We start from the raw sequence: 26,961 nt of genomic DNA, 5'->3' as shown, positions 1-26,961 counted from the left end.
TCCCAGGGACGGGGAGCCTGTGGGCTGCCGTCTATGGGGTCGCACAGAGTCGGAAACGACTGAAGTGACTTAGCATAGCAATACCCCCAAAAGGTACATACACTAGAGTACTGTGCACACATTATACAGTCAAACAGAAGGTGGTACAGCAGCCACACAACAAATGGAGGTCCCCCTTCACAGGTGTGTGTCAACTACTCTAAAGCCTAAGGCTATTTCCTCTCTCAGTTCTCATCAGCTGTTTAGTCCTGAGGCTGAAATGCATATGGCTATACACACTCTTGTCTTCTAGATATATGCTCTTAAAACACAAAACCAACACACTCTCACAAGAAGGCTGAAGTTTTAAAAACAGCTTCTAAGAAGTTAAGGAATGGGGGGAGGGGAGGGAGGTTCAAGAGGGAAGTAATATATGTATAACTTTGGCTGATTTGCATTGCTGTATGGCAGAAACCAACACAACATGGTAAAGCAATTTTCCTTCAATTAAAAAAAAAAAAAAAAAAAGACATCAAAGAAACCCAACAACAACATATGAAATAAAAGCATCTGCTGAACACAGACACTAAAAAGGCTAGGCTCCAATCCAAGCTAGTCACAAACACTGCCACAAGGCATCTGTTAACAAAGGAAACTGATTTGGTGGGGCTTCTTGAATATCTCATTTACCCTACAAAATATGTAGTGGAAAGCATACATTATTAACTGTAAGTTAACAAATTACCATGAAGTATTTTATTATATGTAATAATTTAGGAATTGAAAAAGTAAAACCATCTGATTCATAACACATGTCTCCCTATCTACCCAAACCAAAGCTTTATAGCGCCAATATTTTGACTTCTTCACAAGGGCACGCAGGACAAACGTTACCATGAGACCAGTAATTTCAGAGGCCCCAGCAAGTAGGAATGAATTCACAACAATCAGGAGGAAGGGAGAAGAGGAGGACGGTTCAGTCTCTTTAAAGCCTTACTCTCCTCTCCAGGCCAAACCCCCTCCATTTCTAAATAGCTAATCAAAACCTAAGGTCCCTAGGACCTGTGTGCCACGGCCCATATTAGAAAGTAGGCGATAATAATGAGGAAGCGAAGAAGTATCTGACTGCATTTAGGAAACTGACACTAGATTTATCTGGTTTCCGTGGATACAAGCAGCAGCTCTGGTTCAGTCACTGTGATCTAAGGTTATCCCAGAGCACCTCGAGGCTATTTTCATTTTCAAACGGTTCTCAGTCAGAATATTTCTAGAACATAGGCTGCATACCTTGTCAAATGGCAAAAGGAAACTGAGACACATAAAGCAGTGAAACTGTCCTCAATGTTAACAGAACAAGAAATAAGAGTGAATGAGAACTTGGGAATTCCCTGGCAGTCCAGTGGTTAGGACTAGGTGCTTTCACTACCATGGATTGGGGGTTCAATCCCTATAGGGGAACTTAAGATCAAACAAGCCAAGTCAAACAAAAGAATGGATGGGAGCTGATATCTGGAGTTAAGCTTAGCCTAGATCACATGGATTATAAGAAATGATACTGAAAAGGGCTTGGTGACTTTATTACATAGTGAGATAACATCAACTGATTTTTAAAAATGTTTAACTGGAGGATAACTGCTTTACAATGTTGTGTCGGTTTCTGCCACACAATCTGAATTAGCCGAAGTGTACATATACTCACTTCCACTTGAGCCTCCCCTGCCCTTCCCATTCCACTCCTCTAGGTTGTCACAACTGATTTTTAAAAAACTACTTCTACAAGTTCTAAAGTTTCCTGCAAGTTATCTAGTCAGTGCTGAACTTAAAGTATGATTCAAAGTCAGCATTTCTGTTAGTGACAATTAAGTGTTCATTTCTACCAAATCTGAACTCTTCTTTACATGACAAAATATTTTGTCCCTTCCAATGCCAAGAAGATGATGTCATGCTACTGAAGAGGCCTAAGGTGTGATTCTGTTTTCTTCTTCCAGTTTCTGATAGGATTTTAACACAGTTCCAAAAATGCTCTAGAGTACAAGATATCTGTAATTTAACTGCTTCCTGTATCTTTTACCGATAGAATATACGCAGCCTTTTGTCTTCACATAGATGTGGGCCCACCTCACAAGGAACTTGAGTAATGTAACCTTTCTCTTAGTCCCATCTGAAGAAGCACACATCTCAATTTAAAACGTAAACTCTTCATGCACAACTAATTCAGTGCAATTTAAAAACTGGTACCATCAGTTACATTAAAGATTAGAATAATGAATGAGAATAATGATTACTTATCTTTTATTCACTGACTTTGAAAAACTGCACTTCTTTCACTCACTCTGCTGTTTTTTAATATACAAGGAAAACAAAAGGAAAAAACCTGTTATGTGGACCTACGTTTTGGCTGTGACATCCACATACTGTCCTGGGCGAAAGTGAGCAGCATAAAGAGGAGTGCCTTTATGAAAATAAAACAGAAAATCAATATGAAATTTGTTAGCTCAGAAACAATTTCATTAAACAAACTAGATAGGAAGCTTTCTAGCTACCAGATTTCAAAATGTCAGGATAGTCTCTTCTGCCATTTTAATGATTAGAAACATCAACAATAAAATAGCTCAATAAATGCATTTTAATGGACAGTACGGGGGCTGAAGTATGGGGCACATGGTGCTCGAGTCGTCAGCAGCCCACAGCCACTGACTTGCTTGTACCTTCACAGATACTAGGTGAAACAGGCAACTCCTGTGACAATACTGTTCCTGCTGGTAAATACATGAGATTCTTTGTTTTTTTCTTGTGAATAACAATATATTAAGATATATTTTCCATTTCTAATAAGAAAAATAAAAATAAGAGAATGACTCAAAAAACGTAGGATATCATGGCTTTTCTTTTTTTCCTATTGGAGATAAGTTATCCAAAAATAGGAACCAACATTAACATCACTCAGTAAGATTTCAAAAAAAAAAAAAAAACTTGAACCAATGTAGTAGACAATATAATCAAAAGCTAATTTGTATTTGTTTTAAAACAAGGAGTAAAGTGCTGCAGGGTTTCAGAGGATAGGGTCCTTTAAGTAGGACCCAATGTAGATTTATATGGGCAGAGAAAAACCCTGAATTAAGAAAAAAGAGATTGAAAATGATCAAATTTCTACGGCTGAATCACCTGAATTGATATTTGGCCATTTTTCATCCACATAAAAACCCCAGTATCATACAGTTTGAGCTATAGCAGAAGTTAACACAGACTTCATGTTTATACTAGTTAACTCCATTTACTTTACCTCAAAGATGAAAAATTTGCTCTTAAAAAAAATACCTTCAATTCTAGCTTTTATCAAGGTTGACTCTATCACCCCAATTAACAAGGCCTACTGCAACTGTATTTATTCTACCTCAAGAAATTCAGTTCAGGTATTAAAATATCAAATCTTAAAACATCCTTCTACAGTCCACTTCTCAAGAACTCAAGTTCAAGACATTAGGAAGTTTTTCTAAAGTTCAAAGACATCAAAATGCCATTAACTATGTGAACCAATATAATCATATTGCCAAATTTGACTTTTTGATATTCCATGGAATAGGTAAAATACTTTGGAATTTTTAAGTAAGAATCTTTACATCGAGGTGCCATGGTCAGTCACTTCTCTGTTTCTGGCTATATTTTCTTATTCTATCGCAGTGAGAATCTATTCCTCACTTAATAAAATACCAGCCTACAAACAGCGAACTTCACATTTTAAAAGTTCACTTACTTATTTGGAGAGGCTTTTCCAAATGTGAAACACTCTGTACATTAAAAACAAAAGCGTTCCTCCTTCTTTCATGGAAAACAAAGAGTTCTCTACAGTTCCTTCCACTTAAAAGAGAAAAAGACCTGTTTGTCCCTAGTGATTAAATCAGACACGGTTTTATATTTAAAAATAAATGTTTGGGACTTTGTATTGTGAAATCAGCTTTATTGAAAGGGCTGACATTAAACAAATCACATATTTGGGTATTTTTACCTCCCTCCTCTCCCCGATCTCAGATTACCTGGCTTAATAACAGCATTATCTGTTACGTTAAACATTTTAATTTTCTGCTTTGGTGGCAATCCAAGTTCTTGGTAAAATTCCAATATAGATGTAGATTTCTAGAGGAAAAGCAGCACATAAAAACAACACATTAAATAAATATGTGAATTTAATGCACAGAAAACTAAATTAAGTTACTAACAGCCCAGAAAACAAATCAGAGTGCACTCTGCTTCCCTAATGAACAAATAGTACCCTATTCCTCTTATTTAAGGGAGGTGAGAGTTTCATCCATCACATTCTTCCCTTCTCTTCCCCGCTTTGAGCTGATAATGTTGCTTCTCACTTCACTGAAAAAATAAAACAGAGAGACCTTCCCCAAGCTTTTTTCACCAAGCTGATCAAACTGCCTGCACCAGCCCTATACACTGTCATTCTCCCACCCCTCTTCCAAGTGCCAAGAGGCAAAGAGGGAGCTCTCAGAGAACACCAGTGCCAGGGCCTTAGCTTGGAGCCTGTAACTTCACTGGTCTAAGGGGCAGCCAGGCAGCAGTGCGTTTTCAGCATTCCATATGTTTCTGATGTGAATCTGGGGCTGGGAACCACAATGACACATGAACTGTCGATGCTCTCATTAAAGCCAAATCCTCCACTGTGTACTAATTCTTAAGCCCTTTCACCAGTTCAGTGGCTTTACTCCTGAAATCATCCCCACCACCTTCTGAATCAATAATTTCCCCCTTTCCACTGGAACTTTCCTATCAGCACACAAAGAATCACAATAACTCATATTAAAACAAAAACTTTTCTTCAGCCATAAATACTCCTCCCTTTCTCAAATCCACTTTCACCAGGGGATTCTAGCCCCTGTGAAACATACTGGTTAAAATCACCAAACACACTGGTGCTGCTGCTAAGTCGCGTCAATCGTGTCCGACTCTGTGTAACCCCGTAGAAGGCAGCCCACCAGGCTCCATCCCTGGGATTCTCCAGGCAAGAACACTGGAGTGGGTTGGCATTTCCTTCTCCAATGCATGAAAATGAAAAGTCAAAGTGAAGTCGCTCAGTCGTGCCCAACTCTTGGCGACTCCATGGACTGCAGCCTACCAGGCTCCTCCATCCATGGGATTTTCCAGGCAAGTGCATGAGCAAAAATGGGCACAGGCAGTCACTCTGTCTTGGAAGGCCTCCACTTGACTTCTAGCTACTACCCTCTGGTTTTTGCACAAGTTAATGACCCACTTCTCCAATATCCATCCCAAATTCTACTCTGAACTACAGATTCTTCTGCCCTACTGCCAAGTCAACATTTCACTTTGATATCATAGAACAACTCAAGTTCAACACGTCTTAAATTTGAACTCAGCATGACTCATACTCTATGAGGTCTGCTTGCCTCTTCTGAGTCTCAAACAGCAGCTCTGTACTGATGTTTAGACCAAAAATCCTGTGGTTACCTACAACTCCTCTCTTTTGCACATCTCATGTCCATCCAACAGCCATTCCTCTAGCCTCTATTTAAACACACAGGCCACATCAGCCACTTCTCACCCCTATCCCAGCCAGTTGTATACTGTCTGGATTATTTCAGTAGCCTCCTATTAGTTCTCCAGCTTCCATAATCCTGACTGACTCCCTGGTCTATTTTCCATTCACAGGTCTATTTTCCAATCACACAATCATTCTAAACTCAAGCTACATTAATCTCCACAAAGGTGTGCACCTTATGTAGAATCAAGTCCTAAGTCCTCACCATGGTTTACAAGGTTCTAACACCACCTACTCTCCCAACTTTCCCTGCCTCAGGGACAATGTGCTCCTTACCAGTCTAAGAACTCACCTAATAACAACCTCAGGTCCTCCACACCTACTGGCCCTCTGCCTAGAAGGCAATTCTGCCAGGTTTGTTTTCCCTTTTCCTCTTCAAAGTCTTAAACTGCCTATCCTATTTACAGCTGTGGAAAATGTCTGCCTCCCTATTTTAAAAAAGGGCAAGAAGGAAACCTTTTCTATGCTTCTCCAGGGTTTCAATCTCTTCCCCCAGTAGGTTATGGATTCTATATGAATTCTATATGTTATGCAAATTTAACATGTCCATTCTTTTTAAGTTTGTACCACTTATATCCACTGTAGACAGGAGATTTACTTTATTTAAATTTAGGAGTATGCTTTTGTTAAGGAAAATTTCAAACATATGCATGAATGCTGACATTCTGAGTCAATAATTATCAAAATTTGGTCCGTTTGTTTCTATTTCTGACATACCATACTGTGTAAGTTTAAGGTGTACAGAATAATGATTTGACTTACATACATGACAGAATGATGATCACAATAAGTTTAGTGAACATTCATCATCTCATGTTGATAAAAAATTAAAGGAAAACAAATTTTTTCCTTTTGATGAAAACTCTTAGAAGATTAGCTTTCACATGTAATGCACAGTAGTGTTAATTATATTTATCATATTGTACATTTTAACCCTGGTATTTATTTACCTTATAACTGAAAGCTTGTACCTTTTGACTGACTTCATCCAATTCCCCTTCCCCCTATCACCTGCCTCTGGTAACCACAAATCTGAAAACTTTTTCTATGAATTTGTTAAAGTATAATTGACCTATAACATTGTTAGTTCCTGGTATAAAACAAAGTGATGCAATATTCCTATACATTACATAAGATTCAATATGATAGGCCTAGTTACCATCTGTCACATACAAAGATATTACATAATTACTGACTGTCTTCCCCACACTGTACATTTCATACCCATGACTCATTTATTTTGCAACTGGAAGTCTGTACCTCTTAACCTCCCTCACTTATGTCTCTCCTCACGCCTCTGCCAGATTTTGGTATGATATGCTCCCCCATTTTATTCAGGTTCCCACCCAAATATCAACCTACCTTTCCTAATTATTCTACGTAAAATAGATAGCACCATTTTCTGTCTCTTGCAATGCCCTGAGCTCACTTTATTAATCTTCAAAGCACCTCCCTCCATCTGTCATAATATATATTTTTTGATTTGTTTATTTTCTGTACAAGAGCTTCTGACTCACACCCAACTGCACCAAAATGTACGCTTCCAGAGAGCAGACACTTTAATGGCTGTTCCATCCGCAGCTCCTCGTAGGTCCTGCTGTCTGCTCTTCCCTTCACTCTCACTTTTTTGTGTGAGCTATTGTGAATATTCTTGAACAGAAGATTTTATGGACAACTTATTTCCTTAACATAATGTCCTAGTATCTTTTTAAATTAACACTCTTGACATAGATTGCTGTAAGACTTACCTAAAAAGTTGTACCACTTTACATTTCCTGATGTGAAGAGCCTCTCTCCTGAGAATATAATCAACAGTATTTATCTTCCTGCTATTCCCTCTCCCTCAGCTTCCCCTCTGATCCTACACAAAGCACTTGCAGGGCCCTGATGAGCCACAGTACTCCATATATGCTTACCCGTGCCTGCCTATCCCAGTCTCTTGGTCCATAATCTCCTCTCACTATGTACACTTTCTGTTAAATATATGCCCAGCCCCAGCTCCAGTGATCAGCCACTCTTATCTGAAGAACATATATTTGAATATCCAGCAAACTTAAGGTACTTGCTAATTTCAGTTGGAAATATGAACTGTGCCCCTTTATAACTTACTGAGTAGGCTGCTCTTAGGTGACATGAAATTGGGTGGCACTGGCCCGAGGGCAAAGAACTTTAGTTTTGGATCAGTCCATACGCCACCCACCTCCCCCACGTGAGAATCTCCCTGGAGTCCCACAGTGAGACCATGTAACAAATACTAAGAAGTCATGCTCTGGATGTCCACAGAAGACTGTTTTCTACCTCAAAGACCCCTCGGAAGCTGTCCTTTCCTCCAAGAGTGATAATATACATTCATTCCTGTCACTCTCTATGGTTTCACTTCCCATATGCTGAAACCTAAGACTGATATTCAACATCACCAAGGACCCTGCTTTTCATCTTTAATCATACTCAATTCTTCTATGAAAGCAAACATAAAAGTTTTCATTTAAAAATATAGCTCCTTGAAAGAGAAATAAAAGGAATCCAGACAGGAAAGGAACAAGTAAAACTATCACTGTTTGCAGATGACATGATACTATATATGGAAAAAATTTTAAAAACTTTTAGAAAAAATGAATTCAGAAAAGTGGCAGCAAACAAAATTAATATACAGAAATCTGTTGTTTTTCTACATACTAACAATGAACAGAGAGAGAAATTAAGAAAAAAAATTCCATATGCAATTGTACTCAAAAAACCCCCAAAAACCTAGGAATAAATCTATACTGGACAACTAAAAGACACTGATGACACAAAGAAATGGAAAGGTATATTGTGCTAATGGACTGAAAGAATGCGTTGAAGATAATCATACTACCCCAGGAGTGGTGGTGCGCTGCGCGGCGCCAGAGCAGCCGAGAGGAGATACCCCACGTCCAAGGTCAGGACAGCCGGCCGAGAGGAGAGACCCCAAGTCCAAGGTCAGGAGCAGCAGCCATGAGGAGACACCCCACATCCAAGGTAAGGTGCAATGGTGGCACTTTGCTGGAGCAGCTGTGAAGAGGTACCCCACATCCAAGGGAAGAGAAACCCAGTAAGACAGTAGGTTCTGAGAGATGGCATCAGAGCATAGGCAGACTGAAACCACAATCAGAGAAAACTAGCCAACCTGATTACATGGACCACAGCCTTGTCTAACTCAATGAAACTAAGCCATGCCATGTGGGGCCACCAAGATGATGGGTAATGGTGGAGAGTTCTGACAAAATGTGGTCCACTGGAGAAGGGAATGGGAAACCACTTCAGAATTCTTGCCTTGAGAATCCCATGAGCAGTATGAAAAGGCAAAGAGATAGGACACTGAAAGATGAACTCCCCAGGTTGGTAGGTGCCCAATATGCTACTGGAGAACTCCAGAAAGCATGAAGGGACAGAGCCAAAGCAAAAACAACACCCAGTCGTGGATGTGACTGGTGATAGAAGCAAGGTCCGATGCTGTAAAGAGCAATATTGCATAGGAACCTGGATGTCAGGTCCATAAATTAAGGCAAATTGGAAGTGGTCAAACAGGAGATGGCAAGAGTGAACGTCCACATTCTAGGAACCAGCGAACTAAAATGGACTGGAATGGGCGAATTTAACTCAGATGACCATTAGATCACTACTATGGGCAGGAATCCCTTAGAAGAAATGGAGTAGCCACCATGGTCAACAAAAGAGTGCGAAATGCAGTACTTGGATGCAATCTCAAAAACGACAGAATGATCTCTGTTTGTTCCAAGGCAAATCATTCAATATCATGGTAATCCAAGTCTATGCCCCAACCAGTAATGCTGAAGAAGCTGAAGTTAAATAGTTCTATGAAGACCTACAAGACCTTTTAGAACTAACACCCAAAAAAGATGTCCTTTTCATTATAGGGGACTAGAATGCAAAAGTAGGAAGTCAAGAAACACCTGGAGTAACAGGCAAATTTGGCCTTAAATACAGAATGAAACAGGGCAAAGGCTAATAGAATTTTGCCAAGAAAATGCACTGGTCATAACAAACACCCTCTTCCAACAACACAAGAGAAGACTCTATACATGGACATCACCAGATGATCAACAACGAAATCAGACTGATTATATTCTTTGCAGCCAAAGATGGAGAAGCTCTATACAGTCAGCAAAAACAAGACTGGGAGCTGATTGTGGCTCAGATCATAAAACCCTTATTGCCAAATTCCGATTTAAATTGAAGAAAGTGGGGAAAAGCACTAGACCATTCAGGTATGACCTAAATCAAATCCCTTATGATTATACAGTGGAAGTGAGAAATAGATTTAAGGGACTAGATCTGATAAGACACAGTGCCTGATGAATTATGGACGGAGGTTCGTGTCATTGTACAGGAGACAGGAAGCAAGACCATCCCCAAGAAAAAGAACTGAAAAACAGCAAAATGGCTGTCTGAGGAGGCCTTATAAATAGCTGTGAAAAGAAGAGAAGCAAAAAGCAAAGGAGAAAAGGAAAGATACAAGCATCTGAATGCAGAGTTCCAAAGAATAGCAAGGAGAGATAAGAAAGCCTTCCTCAGCGATCAATGCAAAGAAATAGAGGAAAACAACAGAACAGGAAACAGTAGAGATCTCTTCAAGAAAATTAGAGATGCCAAGGGAACATTTCATGCAAAGATGGGCTCAATAAAGGACAGAAATGGTAGAGACCTGACAGAAGCAGAAGATATTAAGAGGTGGGAAGAATACACAGAAACTGTACAAAAAAGATCTTCACGATCCAGATAATCACGATGGTGTGATCACTCACCTAGAGCTAGACATCCTGGAGTGTGAAGTCAAGTGGGCCTTAGGAAGCATCACTACGAAGAAAGCTAGTGGAAGTGATGGAATTCCAGTTGAGCCATTTCAAATCCTAAAAGATGATGCTGTGAAAGTGCTGCACTCAATATGCCAGCAAATGTGGAAAACTCAGCAGTGGCCACAGGACTGGAAAAGGTCAGTTTTCATTCCGATTCCAAAGAAAGGCAATGCCAAAGAATGCTCAAACTACCGCACAATTGCACTCATCTCACATGCCAGCAAAGTAATGCTCAAAATTCTCCAAGCCAGGCTTCAGCAATACGTGAATCATGAACTTCCAGAAGTTCAAGCTGGTTTTAGAAAAGGCAGAGGAACCAGAGATCAAATTGCCAACATCCGCTGGATCATGGAAAAAGCAAGAGAGTTCCAGAAAAACATCTATCTCTGCTTTATTGACTATGCCAAAGCCTTTGACTGCATGGATCACAATAAGCTGTGGAAAATTCTGAAAGAGATGGGAACACCAGATCACATGACTTGCCTCTTGACAAATCTGCATGGAGGTCAGGAAGCAACAGTTAGAGCTGGACATGGACCAACAGACTGGTTCCAAATAGGAAAAGGAGTAGATCAAGGCTGTATATTGTCACCCTCCTTATCTAACTTATATGCAGAGTACATCATGAGAAACGCTGGGGTGGATGAAGCACAAGCTGGAATCAAGATTGCTGGGAGAAATACCAGTAACCTCAGATATGCAGATGACACCGCCCTTATAGTAGAAAGTAAAGACGAACTAAAGAGCTTCTTGATGAAAGTGAAAGAAGAGAGTGAAAAAGCTGGCTTAAAGCTCAACCAACATTCAGAAAACTAAGATCATGGAATCTGGTCCCATCATTTCATGGCAAATAGATGGGGAAACAGTGGCTGATTTTTTTTCTGTGCTCCAAATTCACTGCAGATGGTGATTGCAGCCATGAAATTAAAAGACGCTTACTCCTTGGAAGGAAAGTTATGACCAACCTAGACAGCATATGAAATTGCAGAGACATTACTTTGCCAACAAAGGTTCGTCTGGTCAAGGCTATGGTTTTTCCTGTGGTCATGTATGGATGTGAGTTGGACTGTGAAGAAAGCTGAGCACTTAAGAATTGATGATTTTGAACTGTGGTGTTGGAGAAGACTCTTGCGATTCCCTTTGACTGCAGGGAGATCCAACCAGTCCATTCTAAAGGAGATCAGTCCTGGGTGTTCACTGGAAAGACTGATGTTGAAGCTGAAACTCCAATACTTTGGCCACCTGATGCAAAGAACTGACTCATTTGAAAAGCCCGTGATGCTGAGGAAGATTGAAGGTGGGAGGAAAAGGGGACGACAGAGGATGAGATGGTTGGATGGCATCACTGACTCAATGGACATGAGTTTGGGTAAACTCCAGGAGTTGGTGATGGACAGGGAGGCCTGGTGTGCTGCAGTCCAAGGGGTTGCAAAGAGTCCGACACAACTGAGCAACTGAACTGAATTGAACTGAACCCGAGGCAATGGAAAGATTCAATGTAATCTCTATCAAAATACCTATGGCTCTGTTCACAGACCCAAAACAGAAATCCTAAAATTTATATGGAAATACAAAAAACCCAGAATAGACAAAACGGTTTTTAGAAAGAACAACAAAGCTGGAGGTATCATGCTCCCTGATTTTAAACTATACAAAGCTATGGTAATCAAAGCAATGAAGTACTGGCACAAAAACAGACATATAGATCAACAGAGCAGGATAGAGAGCCAAGAAATAAGCCCACAGTTAAATGGTCAACTAATCTATGACAAAAGAGGCGAGAAAATACAAAGGGGAAAAGACAGCCTCTTCAACAAATGGTGTTGGGAAAACTGGACAGCTACTTGTAAAAGAATCAAACTGGATCACTTTCTCATATCATATCCAAAAATAAACTCAAAATGAATGAAAGACTTAAACGTAAGAGCTGAAACCAGAAAACTCCAAGAAAGCATAGGTAGCATGATCTTTATTCTCAGGCAAGGGAAACAAAAACAAAAATAATAAATGGGACTACATCAAACTAAAGTTTTTGTACAGTGAAGAAAACTATTAACAAGACAAAAAGACCACCCTCTGAATGGGAGAAGATATTTGTAAAAGATAAATCTGATAAGGGGTCAACATTCAAAATTTCAAAGAATTTATACAATAGCAAAAGAAACCCAACAACCTGCTTAACAAATTAACAGTAGACATGAACAGTCATTTTTTCAAAGACCTACAGATGACCAAAAGACACGAGAAGACACACACAAAAAAATGTACACATTACTTATCAGTTCAGTTCAGTTTAGTTCAGTCGTTCAGTTGTACCCGACTCTTTGCAACCCCATGAATCACAGCATGCCAGGTTTCCCTGTCCATCACCAACTCCCAAAGTTTACCCAAACTCATGTCCATCAAGTCGGTGATGCCATCCAACCATCTCATCCTCTGTCATCCCCTTCTCCTCCTACCTTCAATCTTTCCCAGCATCAGGGTCTTTTCCAATCAGTCAACTCTTCGCATGAGGTGGCCAAAGTATTGGAGTTTCAGCTTCAGCATCAGTCCTTCCAATGAACACCCAGGACTGGTCTCCTTTAGGATGGACTGGTTGGATCTCCTTGCAGTCCAAGGGACTCTCAAGAGTCTTCTCCAACACCACACTTCAAAAGCATCAATTCTTCTGCGCTCAGCTTTCTTCACAGTCCAACTCTCATATCCATACATGACCACTGGAAAAACCATAGCCTTGACTAGACGGACCTTTGTTGGCAAAGTAACGTCTCTGCTTTTGAATATACTATCTAGGTTGGTCATAACTTTCCTTCCACGGTGTAAGCGTCTTTTAATTTCATGGCTGCAATCACCATCTGCAGTGATTTTGGAGCCCCCAAAAATAAAGTCTGACACTGTTTCCACTGTTTACCTATCTATTTGCCATGAAGTGATGGGACCAGATGCCATGATCTTAGTTTTCTGAATGTTGAGCTTTAAGCCAACTTTTTCACTCTCCTCTTCAGGGAACTGCAAATAAAACTACAAGAAGATATTGTCTCCCCCTGTCAGAATGGCTAGTATCAAAAAGACAAAAAATAACACGTTCTGTAGAGGATGTGGAGAAAAGGGAACCCGCATGCACTGTTGATGGGAACATAAACTGGTGCAGCCACTATGGAAAACAACATGGAGGTTCCCCAAAAATTAAAAATAGAAACACCATATTATTTAAGTTACTCTATTTCTGGGTATTCTTTTAAAGAAAACAAAAATACTCATAGGAAAAGATATATGCATGTCTATTTTCACCACAGCATTATTTACAATAGCTAAGATATGAAAGCAACCTAAGTGTCTGTCAACAGATGAATGGATAAGGAAGATGTTTGTGTACACATGCACACATGTACACACACACACACACACACACAAACACATACAAAATGGAATATTACTCAGCCATGAAAAAAATACAATCTTGCCATATGCAACAACATGGATGGGTCTAGAGGATATTATGCAAAGTGAAGTAAGTCAGACGAAGAAAGACAAATACCATATGATTTCACTTATACGCAGAATCTAAAAAACAAATGAATGGAAGGTAACAAAACAGAAGCAGACTCACAGATACAGAGAACAAACAGGTGGCTGCCAGATGGGAGGGGCTGGGGGGATGAATGAAATAGTGAGGGCAGTTAAGATGAATATAATAGCACGGAGAATATAGTCAACAATATTGTAGTAAGTCTGAATGGCCATGGATGGTAACTATACTGATCATGGGAATCATTTTGTAATGTACAGAAATACTGAATCACTATGTTGCATATCTGTAACTAACAGTGTTTTAGATCAATTTAATTTCAATAAAACATCTAAAAATGTGGATACTTAAAATTATTTCCCTGATGGATCAGATTCAAATTTATTGAATTTTAGAACAGAATTTCAATTTTATATCTGACCTTCACATATTCTACTTGGCAATTTAAAAAACATATTTTATTAATATCAGTTTTTAAGTATTCCAGGAGGCTTATGAGAAAAACCTTGTGCTTTTTTTAGTAATACAAAATGGACAAGATAAACATCTTGTCTAAGTAACTCTAGACTGAGACATAAGGAGGACAAAGGTAATACATACTTCCTGATTATCTTCCAATTCCACTAAAGTTGAATAATTTTTTTCTTTTAAATAAAAATATCATAAAACTAATCATGCATCTGTCCTGAGAAAAACCAAATGTTCAAGCTGAGCTGAAGTCAACAGCAGTGTTACAGGGGTTTTTTCCTAACTTCCAAATAAATGATTTCAAAAGGCAATTTAAAAGACTGACAGCAGTGTCACACTTGGATAATCCCATCTACAAGGTTGCATTTTTCTCTCCCTCTTCAAAGTTCTCTTCAATTATCCTTCTCACAATGAAAATGCTTCTCTGCTCCAAATATGAATTGATTTAATCAACTTGTAAGGCACTTGAACTTCCTTATTCAAAAATATTATGTACCACATCAGTTTTTATTTATAATATGGTACACAAATAGCAAAAGCCAAGTAGTCTAATTTCTTGGAGGCATAAATTCTTTACACATTAAGAAAAATAACATTCCAGCCTTACTATAAATAAAACTGATTCAATCAAATCATTGTAAAATGCTACACTATTTAATATTCATAGATCTCTCTCTCTCTCAGACCCTCCAAAATCAATCTACTTGCAGTTTCACTGAGGGTTACAATGTGCAAATGAAAGTTTGAAGTTTGTATACCTTGAATTTCAAAAATCTTTCTTTGTGAACCAAAATGCTTTACTTCTAAAGAATTCTAGAACTTCATTTTCACATCCTATTCTGACAAAAGGTCATTCAAAGACAAACTTGTTTCTTAATATTGCAATACATGACCTCTGGACCTAGAAAATTAATATCTTAAAGAATAAATGGGCCTCTGAAGCACTTCCTATACCACGGTAGTGAATAGTTTAAAAAATTCATGTCAGTTATGCGGTTAAAATTCACCACAGTATTAAGAATCAGCATCCAAATCAGCATCCTGCTGTGCTATACATTCGCTGGTGAGATAAAACTTAAGGTATGAAGACCAGTCTCAAGTACAAAAGTAGAAATAAAAGTACTAACATTTCTCTAATAGTTTAGTTATTAAGATTTTATCAACAAGACTGTCTTCATCATTAAGGAAAATAAATAAATTGAGCTGGCAAGTAGGAGGGGAACTTTTGTTTTTTGTTAAAAACCAAAGTATTTGAGAATCAATGTGAAACTTCTAGAACTGGGAGGGAATACAGAGACCATCAAGTCCAATTGCTTATTTTGGTGGGTAAGAAAATGGATGTTCTGAAAGGTGGAGTGAAGGAGCTAATGGCAGCCACAGAAACAGAACTCAGCTCTTCTGATGCCATGCCCACTCATTTCCCACTGTCTCACAGTCCTGAGGAAGTAATGTTCACAAATCTGCTACAGCAGAATGGATTACCCCAACATGACACCTGATTTACAAATATGAAGGCTATAGAGCCAGAAATTTACAAAACTGGTAATGAAATAAAGATGACAGTGCTAGTCCTAACAAAAACACAGAAATATAATCAATTAGAAAACAGTGGTATCTAGCAAAGTAAAGAATTGCTCATATGATTCACAGGAGGTCTGGCAAATATTTACACTTAAAAATTCAAACATTTGACATTTTTTTAAAGTTTCCAAAAATATCACATTGTACTTTTAACTACCTTATCTGAACCCATAATTATTAGTCAATAAACTGTCAAGAGTAGCAGATATTACTATGAAGTCTTAATGAAAAATAAGCTAAACATACTACCATAATATGCAAAAATAAGTCCTATAATACTTATGAGACAGGCCTATTAAACCATAGGACTTCAACCATTGCCAATTTACTGATCAGTATTTGCCATGTGGCGCTAGTGGTGAAGAATCCACCTGCCAATACAAGAGACATAAGAGATTCTATTCCTGGGTCTGGGAGATTTCCTGGAAGAGTCATGACAACCCACTCCCAGTATTCTTGCCTGAGAATCCCCATGGACAGAGGACCCTGATGGGCTGTAGTCCATGGGGTCACAAAGAGTCGAACATGACTGAAGTGACTTAGCACACATACCCCACTACCTATAGGACAGTTCCACCTGCCTTTTCTGTAAACTCTTTACATCTTTCCTCCAAAGCAATCCATTTCTTGTCTCTGTCCCAGGTCACAGCATCAGCACTGACCTGCTGGGTCCTGTCCCACCAGCTCATCCTCACCTGGTCTTTTATAATGCTTGTCTCTCCCAAGCCCAAGGCAACTGCTCCAGCGCAAAAGACTTTAATCAACTCTCCCAGAGGGCTCACCCCTTAAAAGTCCTCCCAGCATGGGGGATTTTATAATTTAGTTAACTGTGATAACAATATGACTACAGTTCAGTTCAGTCGCTCAGTCATGTCCGACCCTTTGCGACCCCATGGACTGCAGCACACCAGGCCTCCCTGTTCGTCACCAACTCCTGGAGTTTACTCAAACTCATGTCCATTGAGTCGGTGATGCCATCCAACCATCTTATCCTCTGTCATCCCCTTCTCTTCTCACCTTCAATCTTTCCCAGCATCAGGGTCTTTTCAAATGAGTCAGTTCTTCACATCAGGTGGCGAAAGTACTGGAGTTTCAGCTTCAGCATCAGTCCTTCCAATGAATATTCAGGACTGATTTCCTTTAGGATGGACTGGTTGGATCTCCTTGCAGTCCAAGGGACTCTCAAGAGTCTTTTCCAACACCACAGTTCAAAAGTATCAATTCTTCAGCACTCAGCTTTCTTTATAGTCCAACTCTCACATCCATACATGACTACTGGAAAAACCATAGCTTTGACTAATCTGACTACTGCCCTGGTTAAAGTAGTGAGCAGTAATGGCTCTGTCTGCAATGCAACTCAGGTTCTGTCCGAGTTGGGAAGATCCCCTGGAAAAGGGAATCACAACCCACGCCCGTATTCTTGCCTGAAGGATAGAGGAGCCTGGCATGCTACAGTCCATGAAGTTACAAAGAGTCAACAAGCTTGAGCAACTAACACTTTCTGGTTAAAGAATTCCGAAACTCTAAACTCCATCCTGACAGCCCCACCTTTCACACCTTTATCACACTCTCCCACCAGCCCCACCACACCTTAAGATCCAGACACACTGTCCTTCTCCCAGGCAGCAATTCTCCTCCACAGGTCTGCTTCTGTAAAGCCCACTCCCCCTGGCATACCTTTAACACCCGCCCTTCTTTCTGGTCTCCTCCCTGTGAAACCTCCTAAGATTTCCACAAGCAGAACTGGCCAGTGTGCTTGCTGCAATTTATAGTACCGTATTGAGATGGCTGATTTATTAGTCCACCTTCCCTGTATGTTTCCAAAGGGTGGATATCAAGAGACAATTAAGAAAGTAAGGCTTTTGGAGTCTGACTGTCTACCTCTTATTAGTTGGTGTCCCTGAGAGGGTTACTTATCCTTATTAGAGTCTGAAAAAGTTCATTGGTTAATAAATGTAAAAGACTTATGCCTATATTATCAGCATGTAACAAGTGCTGAAAAGTTAACTATGGGGCTTCCCTGGTAGCTCAGTGGTAAAGAATCCTCCTGCCAATGCAGGAGACAAGGGTTTGATCCCTGATCCAGGAAGATCCCATATGCCAATGAGCAACTAAGCCCATGGGCCACAACTACTGAGCCTGCAATCCAGAGCCCGGGAGCCACAACTACTAAAGACCGCGCGCCCCAGGGCCCATGCTCGGCAGCAAGAGAAACCACTGCAACGAGAAGCCTGCGCACTGCAACTAGAGAAAAGCCTGCACAGCTGTGAAGACCCAGCACAGCCAGAAATAAATAAATTAAATAATTCAAAAAAAAAAAGAAAATTAAAACTTTTAAATAAAAAATTAACTATGACAAGGAAATAAAAGGTAAACGATAAACACTTGCTAGTTTTGACAGCTGCACAGCACAGGTTATCTCCTAATTTCCATTCATGCTCACTTCATAAACAATTTATAATAAAAAAATATTAATCTAGAGACAAGCAATGTTTTAGTAAACATAAAGATATTTCAGCAGCCATTAGTGAAAATCATCACCATTTCTTAAAAGGTATTCTCTGCTTTTAGTTATCCAAAAAAACTCCAAAATACTAATTGTGCAGATGTTTTCACATTTAAACTACAAACTCAGCATTCTACTTGGGAATTGTTGTTGTTGTTCAGTCGCTCAGTTGTGTCTGACTCTTTTGTGATCCCACGGATTGCAGCACACCAAGCTTCCCTATCCTTCACCATCTTGCAAAGCTTGCTCAAACTCATATCCACTGAATTGGTGATGCCATCCAACCATCTTATCCTCTGTTGTCCCCTTCCTCTCCTGTCTTCAATCTTTCCCAGCATCAGAGTCTTTTCCAATGAGTCAGCTCTTTGCATCAGGTGGTCAAATACTGTTGCTTCAGCTTTAGCATCAGTCCTTCCAATGAGTATTCAGGGTTGATTTCCCTTAAGATTAACTGGTTTGATCTCCTTGCTGTCCAAGGGACTCTCAGGAGTCTTCTCTAGACCACAGTTTGAAGGCATAAATTCTCTGGTGCTGTCTTCTTTATGGTCCAGCTCTCACAACCTCATGTGACCACTGGAAAGACTATAGCCTTGATATACTAATCTTTGTCAGCACAGTAATGTTTTGGCTTTTCAGCACATTGTCTAGATTTGTCATAGTTTTCCTGCCAAGAAGCAAACATCTTCTGATTTCATGGCTGCAGTCACCATCCACAGTGATTTTAGAGCCTAAGAAGAGGAAATCTGCCACTACTTCCACTTTTCCCCCTTCTATTTACCATGAAGTAATGGGGCTGATGCCAAGATATTAGTGTGTTTTTTTCCTAATATTTAGTTTAAGCCTGATCTTTCACTCTCCTGCTTCACCCTCATCAAGAGGCTCTTTAGTTCCTTTTCACTTTCTGCCATTAGAGTGGTATCATCTGCATATCTGAGGTTGTTGATGTTTCTCCTGCCTGTCTTGATTCCAGCTTGTAACTCATTCAGCCCTGCATTTCTCATGGTGTGCTCAGTGTATAAGTTAAATGAACAGGGTGACAGCAGACAGCACTGTCATCCTCCTTTCTCAATCCTGAGCCAATCAGTTGTTCCATACAGGATTCTAACTGTTGCTCCTGACCCGCATACAGATTTCTCAGGAGACAGGTAAGATGGTCTAGTATTCCCATCTCTTTAAGAGCTTTCCACAGTTTGTTATATCCACACAGTCAAAGGCTTTAGCGAAGTTAATGAAACAGAGTAGATGTTTTTCTGGAATTCCCTTGCTTTCTCTATGATTAAGCAAATGTTGGCAATTTGATTTCTGGTTCCCCTGCCTTTTCTAAACCCAGCCTGGACGTCTGGAAGTTCTTGGTTCGCATAATGCTAAAGCCTAGCAAGCAAGATTTTAAGCATGACCTTACTAGCATGGGAGACAAGTGGAAATGTTGGATGGTTAGAATATTCTTTAGTACTTTAGTACTAAAAATGTTTAGTACCAAACATGCTTTAGTCCCATCTCTTCTTGGGAACTGGGGTGAGGACTGACCTTTTCCAGTCCTGTGGCCATTGCTAGGTCTTCCAGATTTGCTGACATATTCAGTGCAACACTTTGATGGCATCATCTTTTAGAATTTTGAATAGCTCTACTGGAATTCTATTGCATCCACTAGCTTTATTCACAGCAGTGCTTCCTAAGGCCCACTGGACTTCACACTCCAGAATGCCTAGCTCTGGGTAACATGAACCAGTTATTCAGTTCATTAAGATATTTTTTGTACAGTCCTTCCGTGTGTTCTTTCCATCTCTTCTTGATCTCTTTAGCATCTACTAGATCTCTACCACTTCTGTCCTTTATTGTGCCCATCTTTGGGTTAAATATTCCCTTGGCATTTCCAATTTTCCAGAAGAGAGCTTTAGTCTTTCTCCTTCTGTTGTTTTCCTCTATTTTTATATACTGTTCATCGAAGAAGGCCTTCTTGTCTCTCCTTGGCTTCTCTGTCTATGGAATTCTCCAGGCAAGAATACTGGAGTGGGTTGCCATTCCCTTCTCCAGGGGATCTTCCCAACCCAGGGACTAAATCTAGGTTTCCTGCATCTCAGGCAGATTCTTTACCACCAGGGATGCCCCTCTATCAGACTGTCTTCCCCCAAATCCACTGTTTACCTCCAGGACAAGTTTATGACTATGGGATAGCCTCAAAACTTAATTCAGAATTTCAAAGAATTCAGATCTAAAGCTAATGAAATGCAGTATTCTAGGAATGAAAATGCATCCTTACATGGAAACGTGACACAGTTTTTCCTCCTACAGTCAGGGCTGCCGTTTTTCCATTATGATTTTCCTTTGGAGTATATTTTAGGACATGACAGTCTTGTACCTAAAAAACAAAACACACACACACAAAAAATCAATGTTCTGGAATACATGTTAATATTACATACCAGCCACACTGAGTCCCTAGGACAGTTAACAATTCTCTAAAGTTTCTGATCTCATCATCCCTCTAAAACCAATCACAATCTAAAAAAACCATTAACCACAGTACATAATGTGCATAAAACAAAAATATACAACAAAATGGAGTATTTACAAAGAAAATATGCATATAACCGCTACCCACATCAAAAAATCCCCCAAACCTCTGTGTCTCTTCCCAATCCCCACCTCACACCCATTCCTCCCTGTCCTTTTCACCCCTTGAGCAGTGGTTCTCAAAGTGTGGTCCCTAGACAAGCTGCATCAGCATCCCCTGGGAACTGTGTGAAAATGCAGGGTCTCAGGCCCCTGCCAGAACCTACTAAAACAGAACCTGTGTTTTCTGAGCCCCCCAGGTGATTCTGAGGTACAGAAAAATTTGAGAAGCCCTGCCCTTCAAATAAACAACTATCCCTCTTGACACTGTGGTAATCATTTATCTAACTTTTCATTACAATTACTACCTTTAAAAGCACTGCTTAATCCTGTAGTTTAGTGCTATCATGTAAGTTTCAACTTACATGAAGTTGAAACTTCATGTAAGTGGAGTCAGACCACATAGACTCCTCCAGATTTTCCTGCTTTTGCTCAAGATTCTATTGGTAAGGTTCACCCACACTGCTTTTTGCAGCTCCATTCTGTGCATTTTCACTGCTACCCAGCAGTTTATCATGTAAATATACCATGATTTCTTTATCCATTTTACCATGATGGAAACATGAGTTATTTCTATTTTTGGAGTATTAAGAGTAATGTTGCTATAACTCATCTGTTTGAGTTTTCTAGCAACACTCAGGAGTGAAACTGGAAGACCACAGGTTCACCTACCTCAGCTTTCCCTAATGCTATTTCCTAAAGTAGTTGTTCCAAGTTACAATCCCACCCGTCATTCCTGAAAGTTCCCAAAGTTCTGTAGAGTTCTAGAAACTACTGATATAATTCTTTCCTTGATCATTCAGAGTCAGTAAAAACTTACTAAGGGCTTGCAGGCCACCTGTGCCTGACAGTACCAGAAGCACTTCCATGTATGGGCTCTCACTTTAATCTCCATCGCTTGCCTAATCGCTTGTCCAAGGCTTAACTCCAAAGATGAAGTGAGCTGTTTAAAGTAATCTGGAGAATGATGGTCTCAACTTACCAGTGATTTTTATAATAATGATAAAGGCAGCAACAGCTAATGCTGGACATTGAACACTGTTTTAAATTTAAGTGCCTGACATTTATCATCTTGTGCAAGCCTCACAGTAACCCTTTGAGGGAGGTCATAGTGATCTCTCCTGAAGAATAAAATCCTATCTTTTACAGATGAGGCCATGCTTCAAAGAACACAGCTAGGAAATGGTATAACCAAGATATGAGATATTCATGTTCCAGGGCCTACATTCTTAACCAGTAACCTTATTTCAGACAACAAAATGCTTCTTCTTCAGGTAAGTGTTATACTCTGAGTTAGTAAAGAGATCAAAATTACAACTTGGAGTTGAAAGAACTGCATAGATGAAAATAAGATGGGACTGAGACTTTTTTCTGACTGTGAGTTAAACTAGTAGATCTGTAAGAAGTTAGGTTCCAATTTTTTTTTTTTTTTTAATTTATTGTTCCAGTTATCCCAATACCAGTATCAAGAAAACCACCACTCAGGCATGAGTAAGAACATTCACTGACATACCCAGAAGCCTCTTTCACAGAATTTATGCTCCATTCTACCTCTTCTTCACATGTTTCAGGATACAAATATTGTCTATTGTGCAACAGGTTTGTACAAATAGATCTCAGCACACACAACAGATTTGCTGTTATTTTCTATTTCTTTCTCACCTGAAGTAATGTGACCACATGCTTCTTACCATCTTTGGTCCATAATGGCATCATGCCTAGCTTCAGTGCAACAAGGCCCACTCTAGAGGAACCTGGCAATTAAAGACATATCAGTATTCACACAGTTTTTTTCCAACATTTGTCAACTTGATACTATAGGATTTCCTAAATTTTGGTTTCATATAAGGAGTAGGCAGATAACAAACATGCTGATATATCTATAGAGTAAACTACAACTGTTCCTTTCAGATGTAAGTGCCTTCAACCATGCCTGACATAGTATTACCCAATAAATCTCGGTAAAATAAAAAAATATAAGAGAACTATACAAAATAAAGAAAACAGTTAAAGTGATATATTCTAGTATTTAGAACAGTGGTAATTAATAGAAAGCATGATGAATCTACCTTTATGCCTTGCTTTCCTACTATCAATTCATATCCAACCTCATTAATCAGGAAATATCTACTACTCAAACTCTAAGAAGTTAGCTGAAGTTACAGAGATGACCTAAGTGGTTTTGTGGCTAAAAAATGTTAGCATCTACCATGGCACTCAGTTTGTTGTATAAATTGATGAAGTTGCTCCACTGAGATGTCTAGTCATTAAACAATTTGACAGCCACAATAGCCCCCAGTCAAAGACAACACCCTCAACAGGAAAGGTCTTATGCTTTTTGCTCTGGCCAAAGATGGATGTAGCACTCTGTCTGGTACTAAGAGCTGATTGTGGGCTTATGCTTGGCAGGCATTGAGTGCAACACCTCAAATGCAAATCTCTGAGTGATACATTTTAGTTCACTGCACTCTTCCAGCTTTTCTTTTCTATTTTTTATCTGAAGAAAGTAAAAAAAAAAACATTTGCAGAATGATTCTCTTTTTACCTACTATGCAGTTTCTTAAGGAAGTTTTGATGATCATCAGACAGTCACTAACAGTAGACTAGGATGCTGGAAATATACTTGCAAACCAAACCACAATGAAACAGACACCATTATGTCATGAAACAGATATGACAAATTTATCTAGAAGTCACTATGACTTTAAATGTGCCAGTCAGACAGTAATCAGGCAATGAGAACACAACATACACAAAATAACCACCTGGTTCCCAAGGATGTATAGGCCACGGCTCATCTTTCAGAGGACAGAGTTTACTTGCTAATTGGGCTTTATTTTCATCAGAGACCAATTGCTTAACAAAGGAAACATTCTCTTCAGAAAGATGTTCATCCCACCAAGTACCACTCTTGCCATGGAGACTTCTGACCAAAACGCAGATGTCTGTTCTGCAAAAATAGAGAACAAAGTACAATTCAAAAGGTTCGCCATTTAATGTACAGGAGGTTACATCAGCTGGAAAGTATAGTCAGGGCCTTAGAGAAAGGTGTGCATCCTGTTACAGTTTTTTTTCACTGACATTCCTCATGAAAATAACGGGGCTCATATTTTAACCGTTAATCCTGAGAAAAAGTTCTCCCTTTCTCCTCTGGGATAAACAGATTTCCAACAGGGTAGTCCTATGTAGCGGAGAAGGCAATGGCACCCCACTCCAGTACTTTTGCCTGGAAAATCCCATGGATGGAGGAGCCTGGTAGGCTGCAATCCATGGGATCGCTAAGAGTTGGACACGACTGAGTGACTTCACTTTCACTTTTCACTTTCATGCATTACAGAGGGAGATGGCAACCCACTCCAGTGTTCTTGCCTGGAGAATCCCAGGGACGGGGAGCCTGGTGGCTGCCGTCTATGGGGTCGCAAAGTTGGACACGACTGAAGTGACTTAGCATAGCATAGCATAGTCCTATGTAGACAAGAGAAGTCACAGGCCCATTTGAGCATGTACCGTAACAGTTTACATCCAGTAGAGGTGACAGAATGTGGGCTTACTGATTATTTTTCTTATAAACTCACCTCTTATCTGTAATGACATGGCCTAGGCTCAGAATGGTGAAAAAAATGGAGTGTGCAAATTCTAAAAATCCATAAAAGACCTGACCTCTACTAGCTGAACACACAACAAAGACTTTAGGGGACAGAGGTCAGGAAAGAGGTGTGTAATTCTTGAGAGGAGGGTCAGAAAGAAGTAAAGCTTTCTGAGGTCTATCTCTTTTGTAGACAGGAAGATACAGCCAGGCTAGAGTCTCAATTCTGCACTTCTTAGTTAAGTGACCTTGGGCAAATCGCTTGTCTCTAAGACTCTTTTATCTGTAAAACTGAATAATGATAGGACGGAATAATGGTGGTGTCTGTGCTGCTGCTGCTGCTGCTAAGTCGCTTCAGTCGTGTCCGACTCTGTGCGACCCCATAGACGGCAGCCCACCAGGCTCCCCCATCCCTGGGATTCTCCAGGCAAGAACACTGGAGTGGGTTGCCATTTCCTTTTCCAATGCATGAAAGTGAAAAGTGAAAGTGAAGTCGCTCAGTCGTGTCCGACTCCTAGCGACCCCATGGACTACAGCCTACCAGGCTCCTCTGTCCATGGGATTTTCCAGGCAAGAGTACTGGAGTGGGGTGCCACTGCCTTCTCCGGTGGTGTCTGTAAAACGCATGATAACAGCTCTCATGAGGCTAAATGAACTAAGGTGTCTAATGTTTCTAAAACAACATTTATTATAAACACTCACTAATTGGAAGATAATATTATTGCGGTTGGTACTTCTTGCTGCTAGTCGCCGGCTTATCAGCTTTGAAAATAAAAAACCTATCCCTTCAACCCTTCAAAGGGCACGTCCTTTGAGTAGTGATTCTTAACTCTCCAGGCCTGCACGGAGCTCCCTCCTACCCTGGGCCGGGCCTAGCCACAGCCCGCGGCCGCGAGTGCAAGGATCACCCCCAACGCTCGTCTCTCCCCAGCACCCACCTGTTTCCCGAGCCCAGGGCAGTACCCAGGCCACCCGTGCCGCGGTCCAGCACCCGGGCGCCGGCCCAAGCCAGCAGCCTCCAACCAGGCATGGTGAGGCCGGGAGAGCGCAGCCCCTTCACCCTCGGGCGCCCTGCCGCTCGGCTTAGCTTTCAGGGCGCCGCAGCGACCGTATCCCAGTCCTCTGAACCGTCCGGAGCTGTCCCGCAGCCTCCCTCACTGCCTTCCCGGACGAAAAAGAACTGCTGGGGCCATTTCCGGTCCGCTCGCAAAGCGCGCCGGTGCTGGGATCGGCTCCAAGAACTAGAGTTCCGCCTTCGGAATAGTCCTAACTTTGGCTCTGAGTAGGTTGGGGTGGTTGGAGAAGGAAATGGTAACCAACGCCAGTGTTCTTGCCTGGAGAATCCCATGGACGGAGAAGCCTGGTAGGCTGCAGTCCATGGGGTCGCACAGAGTCGGACACTACTGAAGCGACTTAGCAGCAGCAGCAGCAGCAGCAGCAGGGTGGGGTGGGTAGGATCTGGCTCTCCATGGATGGGAAAAAGAACTTGACTCTTGGAATTTAAGAGAGTGAGACAAACTAGGGACAGGCTTCTTAAGGAAGCGAAGTCACTTCTAAGTAGTGCCTGTTGTGGGCCCCTCATTGTACTAAGCAGCTCTTGATATTCTTATATTGGGTTATGTTCAAAACATCCCTGAAAAAAGGTCGTTACTTTTATATTACAAATGAAGGAATACAGACAGTGCTGGGTCCAAAACAGATGGAAGAATTGGTACTAAAATGGGACTGACATGTGCTAGTAGACTATGGCCAAGTTGATGTGGTGTGACTTTCCAGGGGTGGATCATAAAAGGTATTGCTAGTGTGTCTTGGGCTCTTGGATGGCTCTGTATGAGGGAAGCCAGCAGTCTGGTCCTGCAGGCACTCAAACATCCCCGTGGAGGGGCCCATGTGGAGAGGGACCATCTTTCCAACTAGGAATTAACCACTTAGGAAGGGATTCCTCTGGTTCCAGGCAACATTTCCAATGACTGCAATCATGAAAGACTGAGCCTGAACCACCCAGCTAAGAAACTCATGAGTTCCTGACCAGGAGAAACTCCTGGAGAGAGAAACGATTACTAAATTATTTTGTGCAATCATTTATTCCTAATATACTTTGCTGCTGCTGCTGCTGCTAAGTCGCTTCAGTCGTGTCCGACTCTTTGTGACCCAATGGACTGCAGCCTACCAGGCTCCTCTGTCCATGGGATTTTCCAGGCAAGAGTACTGGAGTGGGGTGCCATTGCCTTCTCCGTTAGGTACAAATAAACCCTTGTCCTTGGTTCCAGAGTCAGCCTAATCACCATGTGTGATCTT

The 26,961-nt window shown here is 40.6% G+C and overlaps 1 protein-coding gene across 1 annotated transcript in view; it reads right to left on the bottom strand.

Annotated features, from left to right (window-relative positions):
- The window catches only part of MRPL3 (mitochondrial ribosomal protein L3), a 57,077-nt gene extending 31,204 nt beyond the window's left edge, over positions 1 to 25,873 (bottom strand). The window contains exons 1-6 of the mRNA XM_061421450.1: positions 25,602 to 25,873; positions 23,843 to 24,027; positions 22,740 to 22,831; positions 20,725 to 20,823; positions 4,014 to 4,113; positions 2,371 to 2,431 (exon numbers count right to left, since the gene is read on the bottom strand). Coding sequence (XP_061277434.1) covers positions 2,371 to 2,431; positions 4,014 to 4,113; positions 20,725 to 20,823; positions 22,740 to 22,831; positions 23,843 to 24,027; positions 25,602 to 25,693 — 629 coding nt within the window. The 5' untranslated portion in view covers positions 25,694 to 25,873. The remainder of the gene's footprint in view (positions 1 to 2,370; positions 2,432 to 4,013; positions 4,114 to 20,724; positions 20,824 to 22,739; positions 22,832 to 23,842; positions 24,028 to 25,601) is intronic.
- Between the last annotated feature and the right edge of the window lie 1,088 nt (positions 25,874 to 26,961).

This window comes from Bos javanicus, chromosome 1 (assembly GCF_032452875.1).
Source record: "Bos javanicus breed banteng chromosome 1, ARS-OSU_banteng_1.0, whole genome shotgun sequence".
Lineage (NCBI taxonomy): Eukaryota > Metazoa > Chordata > Mammalia > Artiodactyla > Bovidae > Bos > Bos javanicus.
Note: the sequence above shows the minus strand (reverse complement) of the source record. Positions and strands in the feature narration are given on the sequence as shown.